At 49.3% G+C, this 17,930-nt stretch overlaps 1 protein-coding gene across 1 annotated transcript in view; it reads left to right on the top strand.

Moving 5' to 3' along the window:
* ATP6V0B (ATPase H+ transporting V0 subunit b) overlaps nt 1-17,930 on the top strand; it is a 141,821-nt gene that overhangs the window by 69,076 nt on the left and 54,815 nt on the right. Inside the window, exon 3 of the mRNA XM_086952328.1 lies at nt 12,216-12,299. Coding sequence (XP_086808454.1) covers nt 12,216-12,299 — 84 coding nt within the window. The remainder of the gene's footprint in view (nt 1-12,215; nt 12,300-17,930) is intronic.

Here is a 17,930-nt window from a genome sequence, read left to right as displayed (position 1 = left end):
AGCAATAGGCACGCTGCCATGTCAAATTCTACCTCCCTGTCAGTCACTTCATTCAGGAGTTCCCCTACCTCCGCCCAATAGGTCCCCAGTTGCGGGCACCCCCAAAACAAATGGTCCATGTCCGCCCCTAGGGACGAACACCGGGGGCAACAGGCATCCGGCACCCGAAAGTACCGCTGTAGTTTCTCAGGAGTTAAATAGGCCCTATGGAGCACATAGAAGTGGACCTGCTGAAAGCGCGCGTTCCTAGTGCCCTTCCACGTGCGTCGCAGGATATGGCCCCATGCCGTATCCGGTATGGGCCGGCCAACGCTCGCCTCCCATTTAGCTTTGAGTCCGTGGAGTGGTTCCAGCCCTTCGTTCAGCATCCTATTATGTAGGCACGTCACAGCTTTGAATGTACCAGCTGCCATTACCACATATTGGCACGCCATAGTCGTCGCGGGTTCCGAGAGCCCCTCTCTCCAGTGCTTTTGTACGGCAGCCACAACTGCCGCATGTAGGAGAAAGCCCCCCTCAGGCAGTCCGAACTGGTCCCGGAGCACTTCGAACGGCGCCAGAGCCCCATCTATGTACAAGTCGCCCACCACCTGCAACCCCGCCTCCTCCCAATCCAACAACGGGGACCAATCTCCTCCGTGCGGCAATGCCGTCAACATCCCGATCGGTATCTCCGGGGCATAAGGCCCCGATGCCCTCGCTCTCCGAAGGCTCCTCTGCCAGCACAGCCGGAGCGTCCGCTCTTCCATGGTGAGGGCCCGTAGCTCGAGCCGCTGCTGCATTACGATGTATGACAGCACGTGGCGCTGTATCCCCCGATCCCGGTCCTCCTCCGGTCCCCGGAACACCCTGGCTACGTTCTGCGTAAGGACCTGCAACTGCGCCGCCAGATAATACAGCTCCAGGTCGGGCACGGCCATGCCCCCTTCCAGCTTGGGGCGAAGTAGCGTGCTCAGGGCTATTCTGCGGCGGCCATGCCCCCATAGAAAGCCAATTATCATTGACCGCAGTTCCCTAAACACCCCCTGGGGAATCCAGACAGGCAGCGTTCGGAAATAATAGAGGAAGCGGGGGAGCGCCACCATTTTCAACAGTGCTATCCTGCCTAGGACTGTCAGCGGGAGGGTTGACCAGAAAGACAAGCTGCCCCGCAGCGCCCGGACACAGCGGCCAATGTTACCCTCCAAAAGGTCAGCAGCCGAGTGATAAATGCGGACACCCAAGTAGGTGATGCAAGAGGGTTCCCATACCACACCCAAATCGCTGCTAGGGGCTGGCGATCCCGCTCTCAGCGGGAACACGCAAGTCTTCGCCCAATTGACCTTAAGGCCCGACAGCCGGACGAACTCGGACAACAGATCCATCGCTCCAACCAACGCCCCCGAGGTGTCAGCTAGGTACAGGAGCAAGTCATCCGCATAGAGCGATATATAATGCCATTGCCCATCACTCACTATCCCCGCGTATCGGTCGCCTGACCTCGCACGGACCGCCAAGGGTTCCATCGCCAGGGCAAACAACAGAGGGGAGAGAGAGCATCCCTGTCGTGTTCCCCTGCCCACCGGGTACGCCGCGGACACCATGCCGCCCAATCGTACCCTCGCCGTCGCCGAGGTATATAAGACCCTCGTCCACCTTCGAAACCCGTCGCCCATGCCAAACCTCTCCAGCACTCCATCCAGGAAAGGCCATTCCAAGCTATCGAAGGCCTTTTCGATGTCCACAGACAGAACCGCCGGCACTCCCTCCCTATCCAAGATGGCATCCATTATTCCCACCAGGCGGCGGATATTCATCGCCGTGCTCCTCGTGGGTATAAACCCGGCCTGGTCCCTGTGCACCAGGCCCGTCATATGCGGGGCCAGTCTGGTGGCTAGGATGCGACTCAGGATCTTATAGTCCACCGTCAGCATGGACAGCGGGCGATAAGACCTCACGTCCGCGGCATCCCGGCCAGGCTTGAGGAGCGGTACTATCAAGGCCTCCGGCATGGAGCCAGGCAATGCCCCCTTCTCGAAGGCTTCCGTATACACCACCAGCAGCCTGGGCGCCAGAATGTCCGCATAGTGTTGATAGAACTCGATTGGCAGTCCGTCCACCCCGGGCGTCTTGTTACGGGCCATATGTTTAATGGCCACCCGAATTTCCGTAAGCGTGATCGGGCTACCCAGGTCCTTCGCGTCCTCCTCGTCCAGGACCGGAAGCGGCCTCTCCCCCAGGTACTCCGCGATGTCCTGAACCCCCACCCCCAGCTGACTCCGGTACAGTTCCTCATAATATCCCCTGAACCGGTCCAATATAGCTGCCTGGGAGTACACCATCTCTCCCTGCGCATTATTGATGCTGAGGATCGGGCAGCCCCTAAGTTCCGGGTTAGCTAGTCTGGCCAAGAGGGTGCCCACCTTGTCCCTTTCTGCGTGTGCCCTGATAATGTACTGCCTATAGTCGTAACATCTCAAACGTTCCGTCTCCGCGGCTACCACTTCCTTCGCCTCCAACAACTGGGCCTGTAGACCTGGCCTAGTTGGCCTGCGGCGCTCCAAGTCCCTCAAAGCTTCCTCCGCTTTCATTAGGTCATTCAGCACAGTCGTACGAGCATTCGAGAACCTGCCCAAACACACCCCTCTCACCACCACTTTCATTGCATCCCATTCAGTAGATCTACTCGCAGCCGTGCCTTCATTCACACCGAAATAACTATCAATGCCTTGCCGGACCGCCTCGTCAAACACAGAATCCTCCAGCGTCTCCGGCCGAAGCCGCCATGTTGGTATTACTGAGCGCTCCCTCTGCCACTGAATATGCACCAATAGGGGGTTATGATCGGATATAGTCCTAGCCAGGTACTCCGCATGGGTAATCAACGGGGCTAGGGATCCCCCGCAAAGCACCGAATCGATCCTGACATGTAGATCATGGAGAGCGGAATAAAAGGAATAATCCCTGGTTATCCAGTATTGGGGTATCTTTCATACTTTTACGAAGCACTATTGCCTGCAGCCGGTACTACATGGAGATACGTCAGTGGGAGAAGCAGTGTTGCAGCATCTTCTTCACGGAGGTCAGACTGTTATGGTTTTTCTTTTTTCTATTGCTACATGTTTACTAATATACTGTTTTAATGTTCTATATATAGATACATATTATATGAAGGTATTGTCATGATTTTGCATATGTATTGAGATATGTTATTGCTCTAGTACCTTCCAGGTTGTGTGGGGATATATGGTTTGGATTGTCTCCCACCTTCCTCTACCGACAGTTATGGTTGTTACTGCTTGCTACTCTGATTCAGGCATGTGAATCTATGAAAGATACCCCAATACTGGATAAGAAAACAAGTTACTTACCTGTAACTACAGTTATCCAGTATTGGTATCTTTCATAGATTCACATGCACCCACCCTCCTCCCCGGCTAGGCAGTTCTTATATAGGATACTACTTCTCACTTGTGCTGGGAAAATCTGAGGAGAACTGCCTGGGCTGGGAAGGTTCTAGAGGGTGAGGTTAGCTGATTGGCTGAGGCTACATTTTCAGTTCTTTTTACATAATGAGGTAGATAGGCTGGTAAGTTTTGGGCCTAGTTGGGCCTATATCCTTTTTTAGCCTACTACTAATGGTTTTTAGGCACTGCTATATATATATAATTTACCGTGGGACTCCCGCCTCGACGACGGGGAATGATTCAGGCATGTGAATCTATGAAAGATACCAATACTGGATAACTGTAGTTACAGGTAAGTAACTTGTTTTCTTCCCCTGTGCCTCTCCCGCCAGACATCCAGCAACCCCCATCGTTCTTGCCAGTCCTTCCTGTGCGCGGCCAGCCTGCGCACAGGAGAGTCTACTAGGGGGGGATGGGACCTATCCAGAGCAACATCAGTAATCGAGTTGAAGTCCCCCCCTAGCACTATCGGACCCGCCAGGAAAGAGGCCAAGGACCCCGAGAGGCCATCAAAGTATCGGCCTTGGTCAGTGTTCGGTGCATAAACACAACAGAAAACCACATCCCGTCCATATAACCTCCCCTCCACCGCCACAAACCTGCCATCCGGATCTATTGCCTGATTCAGCACCTGGAAGGGTACCCCCGCCCTCACCCAGATCAAGACCCCCCTGGCATACGCTGAATAAGTGGTGCCAAAGACCTGGCCCCGCCATCTTTTCTGCAAGGCAGCGCACTCTTTTTTGGTGAGATGAGTCTCCTGGAGCATGGCAATCTGAACCCCCCTGCGTACTAGGTATGCATGTACTTTGTGATGTTTCACCATAGTCCGCAGCCCCCGGACATTCCACGTTAGGCATTTCAAGTTAGGTAATGTCCCCATTCCAACTCCGTACAGTCCGAATCAAATAACAACGGTCCATGGCCCCCCCAATGCAGTTGCCCCCCCCCCAAACGGTCCCGAAACTGAAACATTCCCCAAACCCCACTCCCCAGGACAGAGCACACGAACCCAATGGCCGCCCCCATCCAAACCTTGGTCCAACTCCTCACACACTTACCTGTGGTCTCCACCACAGTCGACCTTAAGGGCCTAAGGGGGGTGAGTCGTCGCCGACCCCAGCTAGCGGAGCCCGCGTCCCGCACTTCATCCCCTCCAAAACACACAGCTCCCCCTCCCGGCAACCCGCCCCCCAACAACAGGATAACACCCTACCATGAAGTCCCGATCTAGTCCCAGTTCTCTCTCAGCCGCAAAAAATAACCTCCGAAGTCTGTGGGGTTACTATCGGCCCTTTCTGGCTCTCCGCCTCCGAAAGTTCCTCTCCTGTTCGGCTGCCTTCCCCTCCCGAGTCCGTTTCGGCCCGTTCACTGTTCTGTTGCGACCCTGTAATGGCCGCCGTCGCTGCGAGTGCATCCCTCTTCTCCGCCGCCATTTGAGCCTCCCGTTTCTCCCGCTGGCGCCTGTTGCGGGATCTGATGTGTTGTGACTGCCGCACCCGGGGCTGCTTGGGTTGGTCTCGCCGACTTTGGTGTGATCTGTCCGTCCCCGCTCTGTACGACTCAAGCCATTGCCAAACTTCGTCCGGAGTCTGGAAAAAGTGCGTGGTGCCATCCATGATAATCCGCAGCTTGGCCGGGTAGAGCAAGGAGTACTGGATGCCTTCCTCCCTGAGCTCCTTCTTCACAGCAAGGAACGATGCCCTGTCCTTCTGGACCGCCTGCGTATAGTCCGGGAAGATCGTTACCTTGCTGTTCTCCACCTCATAAGGGCCCGACATCCTGGCCCGCTGGATGATGATGATGATGAATTGGCTTTTATAAAGCGCAACTTACACTCCATGGAGCATCTTGGCGCTAGAAACATCACGTGTCATAGGTGAGAAGGGAGGGAGAGTTGTCCGAAAACATAAAGGAAAGTGGAGAAGTACTTAATACAGAGAGGGTGAGTGATATTAAATTAAATTAACGCTAGACATAGTGTGTCAGTGGCCTTAAAAATCCATGTTTTAAGGGCTTTTCGGAACAGATTCTCTGAATGAATCAGACGCATCTGGGGTGGGAGCTTGTTCCAGGCTCTAGCTCCTAGCACTCCGATGGATTTTCCACCTTTTGTGGTCAGTCTGAATTTGGGGACAGCTAATAGGTTTAAGTTGGATGATCTGAGTGACCTGGAGGGAGTGTATCTTCCAAACCTTTGGGATAGGTATGAGGGGCCCGACTGGTGGTAAGCTCTGAAAGTGATGAGTAGGATTTTAAATAAAACTCTCTTATGAATGGGTAACCAGTGCAGGGTTTTGAGTGCCATGGATGCAGATGATTTCCTGGGTAGTCTTAGCACTAAGCGGGCAGCAGCATTCTGAACCATCTGCAATTTGTGTAAGACAGCTTTGTTGGAACCTGCATAGATGCTGTTGCAGTAATCTAGCCGCGATGTAATGAGGGCTACTGCTACCGTTTTTCTGGCTGTCAGGGGGAGGAGGTCAAAGAACCTTCTGAGGCCTCTAATAATGTTGAAACAGGACCCTGCCACAGTCCCTGCTTGTTTTTTGAAGGATAGGGCTTCATCAAACCTTATCCCGAGGTTGCGGGCTGACGTGATGGTATTAGGTGGAACTTCGGCGTCTTGGGGCCACCAGTTGTTAGGGGAAAAGAGGTTATTCTGACCAAAAGGGAGGATCTCAGTCTTGCCTGAATTGCATTTAAGGTGGTGAGTTCTCATCCATTCAAAGGTTGCGGTGAGACAATCTCTCAGATTTTCTTCTGCTTTAGTTGAGTTGTTGTCCAATACAAGGATGAGTTGGGTATCATCCGCGTAAGATATTGTACTGATGTTGAATGATGTAATCAGTTCAATCAAAGGGGACATATAAAGGTTAAAAAGGACCGGGCTCAAGCTTGAGCCTTGTGGTACCCCTGTTGTTAAAGTTTTTTCCTCTGAGCAATAGCTTCCTAATATGGTGATTTGTTTTCTATGGCTTAGAAAATTTTTCAGCCATTTGAAAGCGGTTCCTGTTAGTCCTGATTCTGCCAGGCGGCCAATTAATACGGGTTGTGAAACCGTATCAAAGGCCGCCGATAGATCGAGCAGGATCAGGACAGCCTTTTTTCCTTGATCCAATGCCATCTTAAGTGTCTCTACAGTATGTAGAAGGGCTGACTCTGTGGAGTGTTTTGCCCTAAAACCTGCCTGGTTAGGGTGTAAGAGGTGATTTTCCTCCAGGTGTTTAGTCAGCTGTTTGTTTACTGCTGCTTCAGTCAGTTTGAATAGCAGTGGAAGCAGCGAGATTGGGCGAAGGTTAGAGAGTGTGGTGGGATCAGCTAGGGGCTTTTTCTGTAGCGGTTTTACAGCAGCACGCTTCCATTCAGATGGAATGACGGCAGTGGCTAGAGAGGAATTTATGATGGAGTTTATAATTGGGTTTACCATGTCTACTAACATGTGGAGCAGCAGTGGGGGGCATGGATCAAAAGGGGAGCCTGATTTACATGAGAGGATGGCTTGTCGAGTTTCATCGAGGCTAATGGGGGCAAAGTTATTTAACTGAGATATACTGTTGGATAATTGTAGATTTTCAAAAGCGGGGGGTTCTCAAAGATCTGGGAAATCTTTGGTGATATTTAGTATTTTCATTTCAAAGTAGTTTGCTATGGAATTACAAAGTGTTAATGACGGTGGTATCTCCTGCCTGAGGATTCTGGGATTCATGAACTCGTCAACTATTTTGAAATTTTCCTTCTGTTTGTTATTGAATAAATTGATGGCTTCTAGGAAATGGTCTTTTTTGGCATTTTTTATCATAAGATGATATTGTTTCCTAGCGGTTTTATAGGCGAGAGCTTCCGTAACATCATAGTTATGGCGCCATTTCTTTTCAAGGGATCTGACCTCAGTACGTTTGTTTTTTAAAACGGGGGAGAACCAGGGTGCAGATTTTTTATTTTGTTTTTTCCGTAATTTTCCTGAATTTGCAGGACCACAGAAATCTGTGACCCATTTACAGAAGTTATTATAATCGGATTCAGTACATCCTGTAATGGACGGTTTAGATTCCTCTGCGATGTGGTGCAGATTAGGTGAGTTTGCAAGTTTTTTCCAATCTTTCTGTGTCGAGGTCGATTTTTAGGTTGGCAGTGTTCAGACTTTTCTTTTTGGTTGTAAGTTTGAAAGGGATTAACCAGTGATCCGTCCATGTTTGGATGAGGGGGGTTTCGACAGTTAAGGTTTTGATGTTGGTACAAATACAGTCTAATATATGGCCTGCTTTGTGTGTGGGCATTTTAGTCAGTATTTCCAGCCCCAGTATATCAGTGAAGTCATTAAGCCATATTGTATTGGGGTCGTTGGGCTTGTCTAGGTGAAAATTTAGATCGCCTAAGACTGTGAAATTGGCATATTTCAGGGTTAAGGTGCTAAGTGCATCTTCGAAGCTTTCGAAGAAGCCGTTTTGAGGTCCTGGGGGGCGATAGATTAAGGCTCCCACGAAAGTGTTCTCCTCATTGATCTGAAAGCAGAATCCCATACTTTCTGCCCCTTTTACGTCCGAGAGTTCGAACGTCGAGCATTTCAGTGATTCGCGGTGGATAATGGCTAGTCCACCTCCTCTCAGTTCCTGTCTATCGGTTCTCTGAATGAGGTATCCTTGGGGAACAGTTTCAGTTATGATTGGGTTGCACCATGGTTTTAGCCAGGTTTCCGTTATGAATAGTAGGTCAATGTTATTCTCTGTAATAAGGTCAAATATGTGCTGGCCATTTTTACATATTGACCTTGCATTGATCAGGGCTCCTCGGAGAGCGGTCGCGTTTTTCATAATGGGTGATTGTATTTCCGGGGTGAGGAGTGTTCTACAGATATGACAACATACAGGTCCTAACCACTTTTCGACATTGATCATGTTGTGACAGTGATTTTTATTATGATTGAGGGCAAGTATTTGATCTCTTGTATAGGTAGGTATATGGTTGGTACATACCTTAGATAGGGCAGCATGATAGGCCCTGGGCCCGGCCGAGGCACGGACGGGCACAGACGGGCTTGCCTTAGGCGCGCCTTCGGCGCGCAAACGGCGCGCCCGCTGCGCCCGTCCGCTGCGCGTCCGGAAATGACACATTATTTTATGGACAGGAAAGCGAGAAAGAGGGGGGCGTGTCCGAGCTTCGCGCCGGTGACGGCGGGGGAAGCCTTTCTGTGCTTTGTGACTCCGAGTCAGCGTTTATATCGGCTGCACGGGTGCATCAAAAGCGTCAATGAAGGTAGGCGAGTGACAGATAATAGTGCTAAAAATACAATTTTTAAAGTGACTCTCAATATTTAAAAGTTTCTGGCCTAGCTCCCGGCTTCCGCCTCAGGAGACACAAAATGGTTGTGGGGTCGCTTGTGGTCAGCGGCGCCTTTTATACTGCGATGTTTGTGGGCGTGTCCTCGTCAGGGGGCGTGTCCGAGCTTCGCGCCGGAGACGGCGGGGGAAGCCTTTCTGTGCTTTGTGACTCCGAGTCAGCGTTTATATCGGCTGCACGGGTGCATCAAAAGCGTCAATGAAGGTAGGCGAGTGACAGATAATAGTGCTAAAAATACAATTTTTAAAGTGACTCTCAATATTTAAAAGTTTCTGGCCTAGCTCCCGGCTTCCGCCTCAGGAGACACGAAATGGTTGTGGGGTCGCTAGTGGTCAGCGGCGCCTTTATACTGCGATGTTTGTGGGCGTGTCCTCGTCAGGGGGCGTGTCCGAGCTTCGCGCCGGTGACGGCGGGGGAAGCCTTTCTGTGCTTTGTGACTCCGAGTCAGCGTTTATATCGGCTGCACGGGTGCATCAAAAGCGTCAATGAAGGTAGGCGAGTGACAGATAATAGTGCTAAAAATACAATTTTTAAAGTGACTCTCAATATTTAAGGAGGAGATCTCGGTCCTTGTAGTGGAGGAGCCGCACCACCATCGGTCGGGGGGGGGGCGGCCAAGCCCCGGCGGGCGAGCGGGCACCCGGTGAGCTCGCTCCAGAGTGAAAAATGGAGTAAGCCCCTCCGGCGCCACCACAGTGCGAAACCAGTTCTCCATGTAGGCCACCGCATCCTCCCCCTCAATCCGTTCCGGCAGGCCTACGACCCGCACGTTGTTCCGCCTATTGCGGCCTTCGGCATCCTCCGCCCTCCGCTCCAGTGTGCCCAGTCGGGCCAAAATGTCCGTGATCCTGTGCTCCGCTGTCACCACCGATGGCTTCAGGTCCAGCAACAGTTGGTCATGATCCTTAACCCGATCCGCCAGCTTCGCGTGATCCGCGCGTAGCAGCCCCAGGCCCGTGGCCACTTGGGCAATGTCATTGTGCAATGCCTCCTTGGTGGAGGTGATCGCCTCAAGGATGGCATCCAAACGCCGGTTCAGCCGCTGTTCCTGGTCAAGCTCCGTGGAGGGACTCTCACTCAGCCGAGTCGATGTCGCCGAGTCCCCCTCGCGGCTCCCGGGCGTCGGCCCTCCGATAGCCGCCATGTCAGGGCGCTGCGTCACAAGTCCGGTCACCCGTTCTGCGAGTACGCCCGTGGGTCCGTGCCGGCCACCGGGCACCGGGCAGTGCTATGTCCCCGACGACGTTCACAGGAACAATGGCCAGGCGGACGAGCTCCGCTCCGTCACCCCCTTGGCCTGCGGGGGGAAGTATGAGTCTTAGGGCGGTGGCCGACGAGGGCCCCCGATCTTCTGGGTGAATCGGGTCAGCGTCCCCTGGTCACAGGGCATCGCCCCGCCAATCCTAGTGCGTCGGGCAGCCGGGTGTGGGGTCCCTTGCTACTTGGCGACAACCGGGCTCAGGGCTGAAGTTCGGGACCGTCCGACCTCCTCGCCGCCATTTTCTTCACACCCTGGGCTACACCTCGGCCGCCTCCTCTCTCGATCTCCTCGGGGCCAGCAGTCCCCCAGCGACTCTCCGATTACGCCCAGCTGTCCCCCCTACACTTCAGAGGGCAGGAGCGTCGTCTCCGGGTCGCCTAGGGTCCCGAAAAACAGGAGAATTAGCGGGATTCCGCGCGGAGCTGCGAGCTCACGCCGCCATCCCGATCGGCGTCCAAGCCACGCCCCCGCTGCCAGGTTTGCTTTGACGTTTTTTCAGTGGTGCTAAGGTGTCGGCGGTCTTGGATAACCATAGGGTTAAGTTGGCGGCGGCTTGGTCTGGGTTAGAAGAGTGGGCTGGGGTGTTTAGAAGGAGCGATGAGGAGATCTGGTCGATGGTGATTTTGTTCCAGTTTCTTTGCAGAGTTGGTTGGAGGTGGTTGAAGGGTTTCGGCTTGTTGTAGGTGAAGTGAACGCAGCTGTGGTCAGTCCAGAGGAGATCCGAAGTGTGGCTGAAGGAGACATGATTGCTGGAGGTGAAGATGGGGTCGAGTGTGTGACCTGCGATGTGGGTGGGGGAAGTGACCAGTTGTTTAAGTCAGAGGTTGGCGAGGTTGTCCAAGAGGGTGGTGGTGTTGCGGTCTTTGTTCTTTTCAAGGTGAAAGTTGAGGTCTCCCAGAAGGATGTAATCTTTGGAGGGGAGCGCGTGTGGAGTGATGAAGTCCGTGATGTCTTCACTGAATTTTGCGCGGGGTCCTGGTGGTCTGTAGAGGAGGGTGCCTCTGAGTGTGGTCTTGGGGTCGATGTGGATCTGGAAGTGAAGGTGTTCAGAGTTGGCGAGGTTGGCGTCAGAGCTGGTTGAGATGTGGATTGATTTTTTATGGACGATAGCGATTCCTCCTCCTGTGTGGCCGGTACGGTCCTTGCGTGTGATCTTATAATCTTCAGGGATGGCAATGGTGATGTCTGGGGCGGAGGAAGCGTTCATCCATGTTTCTGTTAGGAAGGCGACGTCTGGAGAGATGGTGTCTAGTAGATTCCATAGGTCAATGGCGTGTCTGTGGACCGATCGGGTGTTGAGAAGGATGCATTGTAGGTGATTGGGGTCGGGAATCTGTGGTGTGGTCGTAGCGGAGATGTTGTCGGTGCCGATGAATTTGCAGGAGTAGCAAGAGAAAGGTCCATGGGTGTGTCCAGGAACGGCTTGGAGGCAGTTGGGGGCGCGACCGGGGTTAAGGGCTAGGAGGGTGGCGGCATCGTAGGTAATGCGGGAGGGCTGGGCAGCGCGAGGGGCAGGGGGTCTGGCGCTGGGCGCGGTCCAGGCGCGGACGGGCGTAGACGGGCGTACCTTTGGCGCACCTTCGGCGCGAATGGGGCGCGGTCGCTGCGCGTGGGGAGAACTGTCATATATGGATAGTGGAGGGGCGAGGGCGGCTCAGCTGGGAGGCGGGGCGGGCACACGAGGACGACGACAACAACAACAAACAAAATGGAGGCAGAGGGGGGAGCAGAGCGGAGCGCTGGAGGCAAACGCGCAAATAACGTTGTAAACAGCACAATCAAATAAAACACAGCGCAAATCAGACATATAACGACAGGTTAACAAACAGATGATGTTGGAAGGGCTTTTCTGCTTTCAAGCTATAACCGAAACAAAGAAAAAAGATTTTTCTGCTCCCAATGGAGTGCACGAAAGTGGTCCTGTAAACCCCCTTGCTAATTTGAACTAGAATGCAAACATTCGAAAGATTGAGGAACGTGTTGCTAGCTTTGGATTTATAATAGCAAAATCTAAATATTTCTCCGTGAGAAGTCCTTTCTTGCCCAGGTAGGAATTGTTGCTCTTGCATGGTGGTGGTGACAATTCTTTTGTTAGTTATTTTCTAGGATATAATTGGAACGCTGTTGCACAATGTGATGATTTTCATTTGTGAATGATCTCTTTGTAGGTTCTTGACGGAAACCTCCCCATTTATGTGGGCAAACCTTGGAATTGGCTTATCTATCTCTCTCTCTGTGGTTGGAGCCGCATGGTAAGTGAATCCACAGCTCTCCCTGTTTTGTGTGTGGTTTTGCTAGACTGTGCTTTCTTTATCGTCAGTACTTGTTCGCCTCCCTGAACCATTTCATCATGTAAGCCACTGTCTTCTTGTTCATTGTTGCACATTGTTTATGCTAGCCTGCGCTGAAACCTTCTGTTGTCCCGCCACCGTTTTCATTTGCTTTCTTTTATTATGTTTGAGTCGTCTTTTGGTTGTGATCTTACTGTCTCACCTTTTAGCTGGTGGATAAGGCAAGGGATGAAAATGAAACAATGTAGTCTAATAAGTTGGAAAAAAAATCATTGTTAATGGCGAGCTTTATACCTGGCATGTTGAGCTGATTTTTCTCAGAATGTTTTCTTAATATGTTGGGTTTTCAGCTCTTATGTCAATACTGCACAAAAATCATAAAAATGCAAACCAGTTTGAAGATGGTTCTTAATTGACGAATTGGCTTAACTGTCCTAGGTTGCTGGTTTCATGTCGTGTCAGGACAACACAGTACATATATTCTGCACATAATCATGATCAAAACCCCTTGTTCCCGTTTAACTCCCATCTTTGCTCGGCAAACAGCTATGCTGTGGTTATTGACTCTTGGGCAAATCCATCATTTCCCTCCTTGGGACTCATTGGGGCATTAATCTTGAAAGAGAATAATTCTATGTTGGTGATTCGTGTATAGTTATCGATTTCATTGAGCAACGCTCTTAGAAATAAATCAACAGCATACATATTAAAAGGAAAATTTAACTCGTGATCATATAAAAGAATTCTTCATATGCAACATCAACCTTTTCAAATCATAAACTATATTTCTTTACTTCCAAATAACATTGCAGAGGGCATAATACAATAAAGTGCATATCACAAATGAATCCAGGATCCTGTATATGAGCTGTACAACCATATTTCAAAAATAAATGATACAATTGTAAATGCAAACCAGGGACAAGGTGTCCAGCATGACATACCCCAAACCACCAGTTTCCTCTCTTGTGTCACATAAATATAAAGAACAGCAAATGAAACACTAGAAACAATTTACAGTTAGTGTTGCCAATTGAGAATGGATTTATCACTCTAATTTATTGAGGAATTTTACGTTTTTCTCAATTTTATAGAAGTGCATTTTCAGACAAGTTATGTTAATTATAACTAATTTAAAACGTTAATATAAAATTAGGTCAGTCAAGCCCCAGCCAATGTGTTTTGCAGCACACATACCACTTTTTCCAGGATGAATTGAGATAAAAAGGCAACCTGGACAAAGCCACGGGAGACGATGTAGCCTTGCAGTTAGAGCTGTCGACCTCGAAGCTGGGGAACCTGGTTCAGTCTCAGCAACGACACTCCACATCCTGTGATTATGGGCAAATCACTTAATCTTCATGTGCCTAGCAAAAATGAATGTGTCAGTCTGAAACGTAACTGGTGCTCATGTAAAGCGCTCCGATACCTGATGTCTCGGGTCTAGTTCGCGCTATATAACATTTTGTAAAAAGCACATGATTGTACAGGTGATAAGTTGTAAACTGTTGCAATATTACCTGTTGCACAATTTCCCATCTCTTCAAACAATATTTTCTGTTATATAAAAACTATGTTTTGTTACTGATTTATATATTTAATCTGATCTTGCAAAGACATAGGTAAAATGTTCCAGGTCTTCTTTCACCGATTAACATCTCCTAGAGCAAGGATGAACCTAGCCATCAGTTATCTTGTGCAGATATCAAGCTTCATGTAAAGAAAAGTTTTTACGAATCAAATTGTTTATTCATTCATTAATGCACAAGTATATTTGCAAACAATGAAGACCCATGATACAGTCTGTGTAAAAAGAATTAACTTATTAAGACCACAAAAAAGTTTATCGAAAGTACAATGTCATCATAGATTGCTTTTCCCTAAAATCTAACCCTCTTTTCCATCATTCCTATTCAGTTTACAACTAGTGCGTTTGGAAGTGGAAGAGACCACATAGTCCAAACTTTTTTCTTGCCTCTTGGACTTTAACTGCTCTGGGGATGTTATTCCACTTTGGCAGTAGTTACCAATGTACTTTTCATATTATTCCAACTTCTATGTTTCTTACTTTTAGAGATGATAGATGTAAACAATTTATGCCAGTACCATACAGAATCTTTTGCGATCCTTCAAGGTCTAAAAGATGAACACTTTGGCAATTGCACTGCCAACCATGGACTTTGGGTTGATCTTATTAGATTCATGGAGTGCTGGTAGCAGATCGCATAAAGTAACAATCTTGGAAGTAGCTTGCCTCACACAACTTCCTCCATTCATCATAATATGGACTGATGGCTGGCATTAATTGTAACAAGCAGTCCGAGAACTCTTGAAGGGTTGATTGTGTCAATGGTCGATAATTTAATACAGGGGAATGGTTGATAAATTGATCATATTATCAGTAACTGAAAGAGACAATCTGTCCCATAATCCTAGGGGAATGGGGAGGTTGCACAGGAAATCATTATTTTGTTTGTTAAAGCTTACTCCGGTTAAAGCTAAAAAGTGTCATGAAATTTTCTTTTGTATTAAAAATTTAATTTGCCTCTATACAAAAGAGGATAAGGTAAATGTATGTCTGATATTTTGCCTTTTTACCATGAGAGTTAGGTTCAATCTTACAATAGAATGCCCCCAAAGACTCCTTATTGCCTAGATTATCATACATATTCGTTTGGCTTTTTATTGAAAAAAATGTTTTTCCACAAAGTTTCTCATTGAAATCCCCAAAGGAGAGGTATAGATAGTCGCATCAGGCTTTTTTCTGCTGGCTACGTAGAGGAAGCCTGAGTTTGCCCAGCCTCTGTTTAGAGCCACCATCCATACTGTGTAAGTACCAGTCATTACTAATTTAAATAAACTTGCTACCACCAAGTTGGTGAACGAGCAATAGTAAAGCAATAGTAAAACAGTCGAGAGTTCTGGCTGTCTGCCTTTGGCCTGTTGAGCCATCTGAGGATAAAAGTGTGGTGTATGGGATTAGACGGGTACAAGTGATCAGTAGGTCTACCATATGACTGAAACTAGTCTGCAGCTCCCACAAATGAACCCCTAAGCACCTTCCTCAGCTTAAGTGCACAGTGCAGACACTAAGGGCCCTATTAGGATGGCCGGCGGATCGCCCCCGACGGGCTGGCGGTAGTCGGCGGGGGCGTTCCGACCGCCATCCTTGCAGCAAAGACCCCCCGCCATATTACAATGGCTGGGGGGTCCGCGGCGGACGGAAAGACCGTCTGCCGCTTTTCCGCCCGGTCAACAAGTTGACCAGGTGGAAAAGGGTTCAATATGGGGGCGGTGTCTGAAACACACCACCAGCCATATTACAATGTGGCAGTGAACATGCCTTTCCGTGGCGGCATTGCCGCCACAGAAAGGCATGCGGAGTCCACTTGCCAGGGACCGTTGCGGGCCCCCATGGACTCCGGCGGCATGGGGAGTGCACATGGCAGGCACCGCGCGGTGTCTGTCACGTGTATTGAAACGCACAACCTGCCTTTGTGTACTGCGGTGGGCGGTGCTATCTGCACCGCCCGCCGTAATGTTGCAAATGCGCCTGCCAGTGTGGCGGGCGCATCCTAATCGGGAGTGTGGGACCGCCGTACCCTCAGCGCGGTCCAGTTTCCGGAGAGTATGGCGGGCGGACAAAGTCTGCCCGCCATACTAATGGGGCCCTAAATGTTTAGTCTCAATAAAAATCGGACCCTCCTCATGTCAGCTGGCAATAGTTCCATTTGACAGTGATGGCTGTACTCTTTTAATATGGCTGCGGTCTTTAATATACCTTCTTTTAAAAGTTGAACGGTAGCATGCCTTAAGACATTGTCTCTGTTCTCCTTCCCTAAAGGTTCACATTCAGTGAGAGAAATTCCTTAATTTGTGATATGTTATTTTGCTTCGTTGCCAAGGGGTGAGCTAATGACTTCTGTTTGGTATTTAAGTGTTTGTGCCTCTTCAATCCGGCTTTCAAGTTAATGGTTGAAGCTTGGTATGCATTGCTTAAAAAAATCAGTGTTTCTTTTTCCATCAAAGCAAGGATTGTGCTTAGCAAACTGTGATTCCACTGCCTGAAGCAAAGAGAATTTTTTCACTTTAATCGGTGTCCTAAATTAAGATGTAATTTTTAATATTGTCCACCTTCTATAGAAGAAATGTCATGAGACCCATTTCACTATATACTGGACCGGCCGTTAAGGAGGTTTTTCAATTTCTTGCTGTTTCCTGCTGACATGGATGTGGAAAGGGAGCATGGCAATGTGAGCTGTATAATTAAAATCACCTTTTTGTGAGCCAAACAATTTCCAAAATTCTCTTCCAATAGCAGAAGCTACTATTTCTGTTTTCGATCCCTGCGTTCACTTCGCACCTTTTCAATCTTCTGAGCTCCTCTAAAATGTGGAATTCATCGGCTTTCACTTATTTTCCCTGTTTATATATTTTCTTAAATACTCTTTCATATCTTAAGACATGGAAGGCTATAATTTCATTCTTATGCTGATTATTTGTTTTTCACTCCATCACAAGGCATGGATGAATTGGCTGCATTGATAAACGTCAGCAGCCCCAAACGTATTCAGTCCAAAGCATATTGGGTTCCAGCTTCATAGTTTGATCTGCTGCTATTACCCCTTGTTAGCACCCTCTGGACCCTATCCGTTTGTTCTACATTATCACCCTGTTTGCTGATGAAGGAACAATCAAATGTGTTATTGTACTGCAACTTTTATATAGTTTTTGCTACCCCAGTGTGGGGCACTAAAGCTTTTGCCTACAAGGATCAATCCATCTGGATTTGTATAGCACGGCTGGCCTCCTGTAGGATAACCAGGTGCTTGGAGTGCTGCTGTAGAGGACTCCGTTGAATAGCCAGGTCTTAAGTCCTTTTCTGAATTCCAGCAGTGAGGAAGCAATCTGATGGTGGTGATGAGAGGACGTTCAAGGATCTTGCGGTGAGGAAGAAGGAGCATCCTCCACTGTTGCTGCGGTTAATGCGAGGGGACGGTGTGAGGCGGAGAGTGGGCTGTCTGGAGGGGAGGTGAAAGTTCAGTTGGTGGTTGATGTAGGCTGGTCCCAGGTTGAGAAGTGCCTTGAAGTTATGGCTCAGCAACTTGAACTGGCATCTCTTCTGAATGGAGAGCCAGTGGAGCTCATGGAGTTGGTGTTTGATGTGGGTCCGTTTGTGAGGTCCAGAATGAGCCTGGCCTCTGAGTAATGTATTGTTTGCAGTCTCTTGAGGAGGTGAGAAGTGATTCCTGCGTAGAGAGAGTTCCCGTAGTCCAGTCGGCTGGTGACAAGGGCTTGTGTGATGGTTTGTCTGGTGTCGATGGGGAGCTAGTTGAAGTTCTTGCACAACACGCCGAGGGTGAGGAAGCAGGTGGATGCCACTGTGTTGAGCTGTCTTCTCATGGTGAGCTTACTGTCCAGGATGATGCCACGGTTCCGTGTGTGGTCGGTCAGGGCGAGTCCTCTTGGGGCCCACAGTTGCCAGTAGTGTGGTCAGGTTTTATTTTACCTGAGGCAACTAAATCAGCTCCTCCCACACATCGATTATATTACAAAATTAGATTATAGAAATGGATTGATGATTGTATTACC

Source organism: Lissotriton vulgaris, chromosome 1_1 (assembly GCF_964263255.1).
Source record: "Lissotriton vulgaris chromosome 1_1, aLisVul1.2, whole genome shotgun sequence".
NCBI classification, from domain to species: domain Eukaryota; kingdom Metazoa; phylum Chordata; class Amphibia; order Caudata; family Salamandridae; genus Lissotriton; species Lissotriton vulgaris.
The sequence above is the reverse complement of the archived record's forward strand: the minus strand, read 5'-3'. Positions and strand labels throughout refer to the sequence as shown.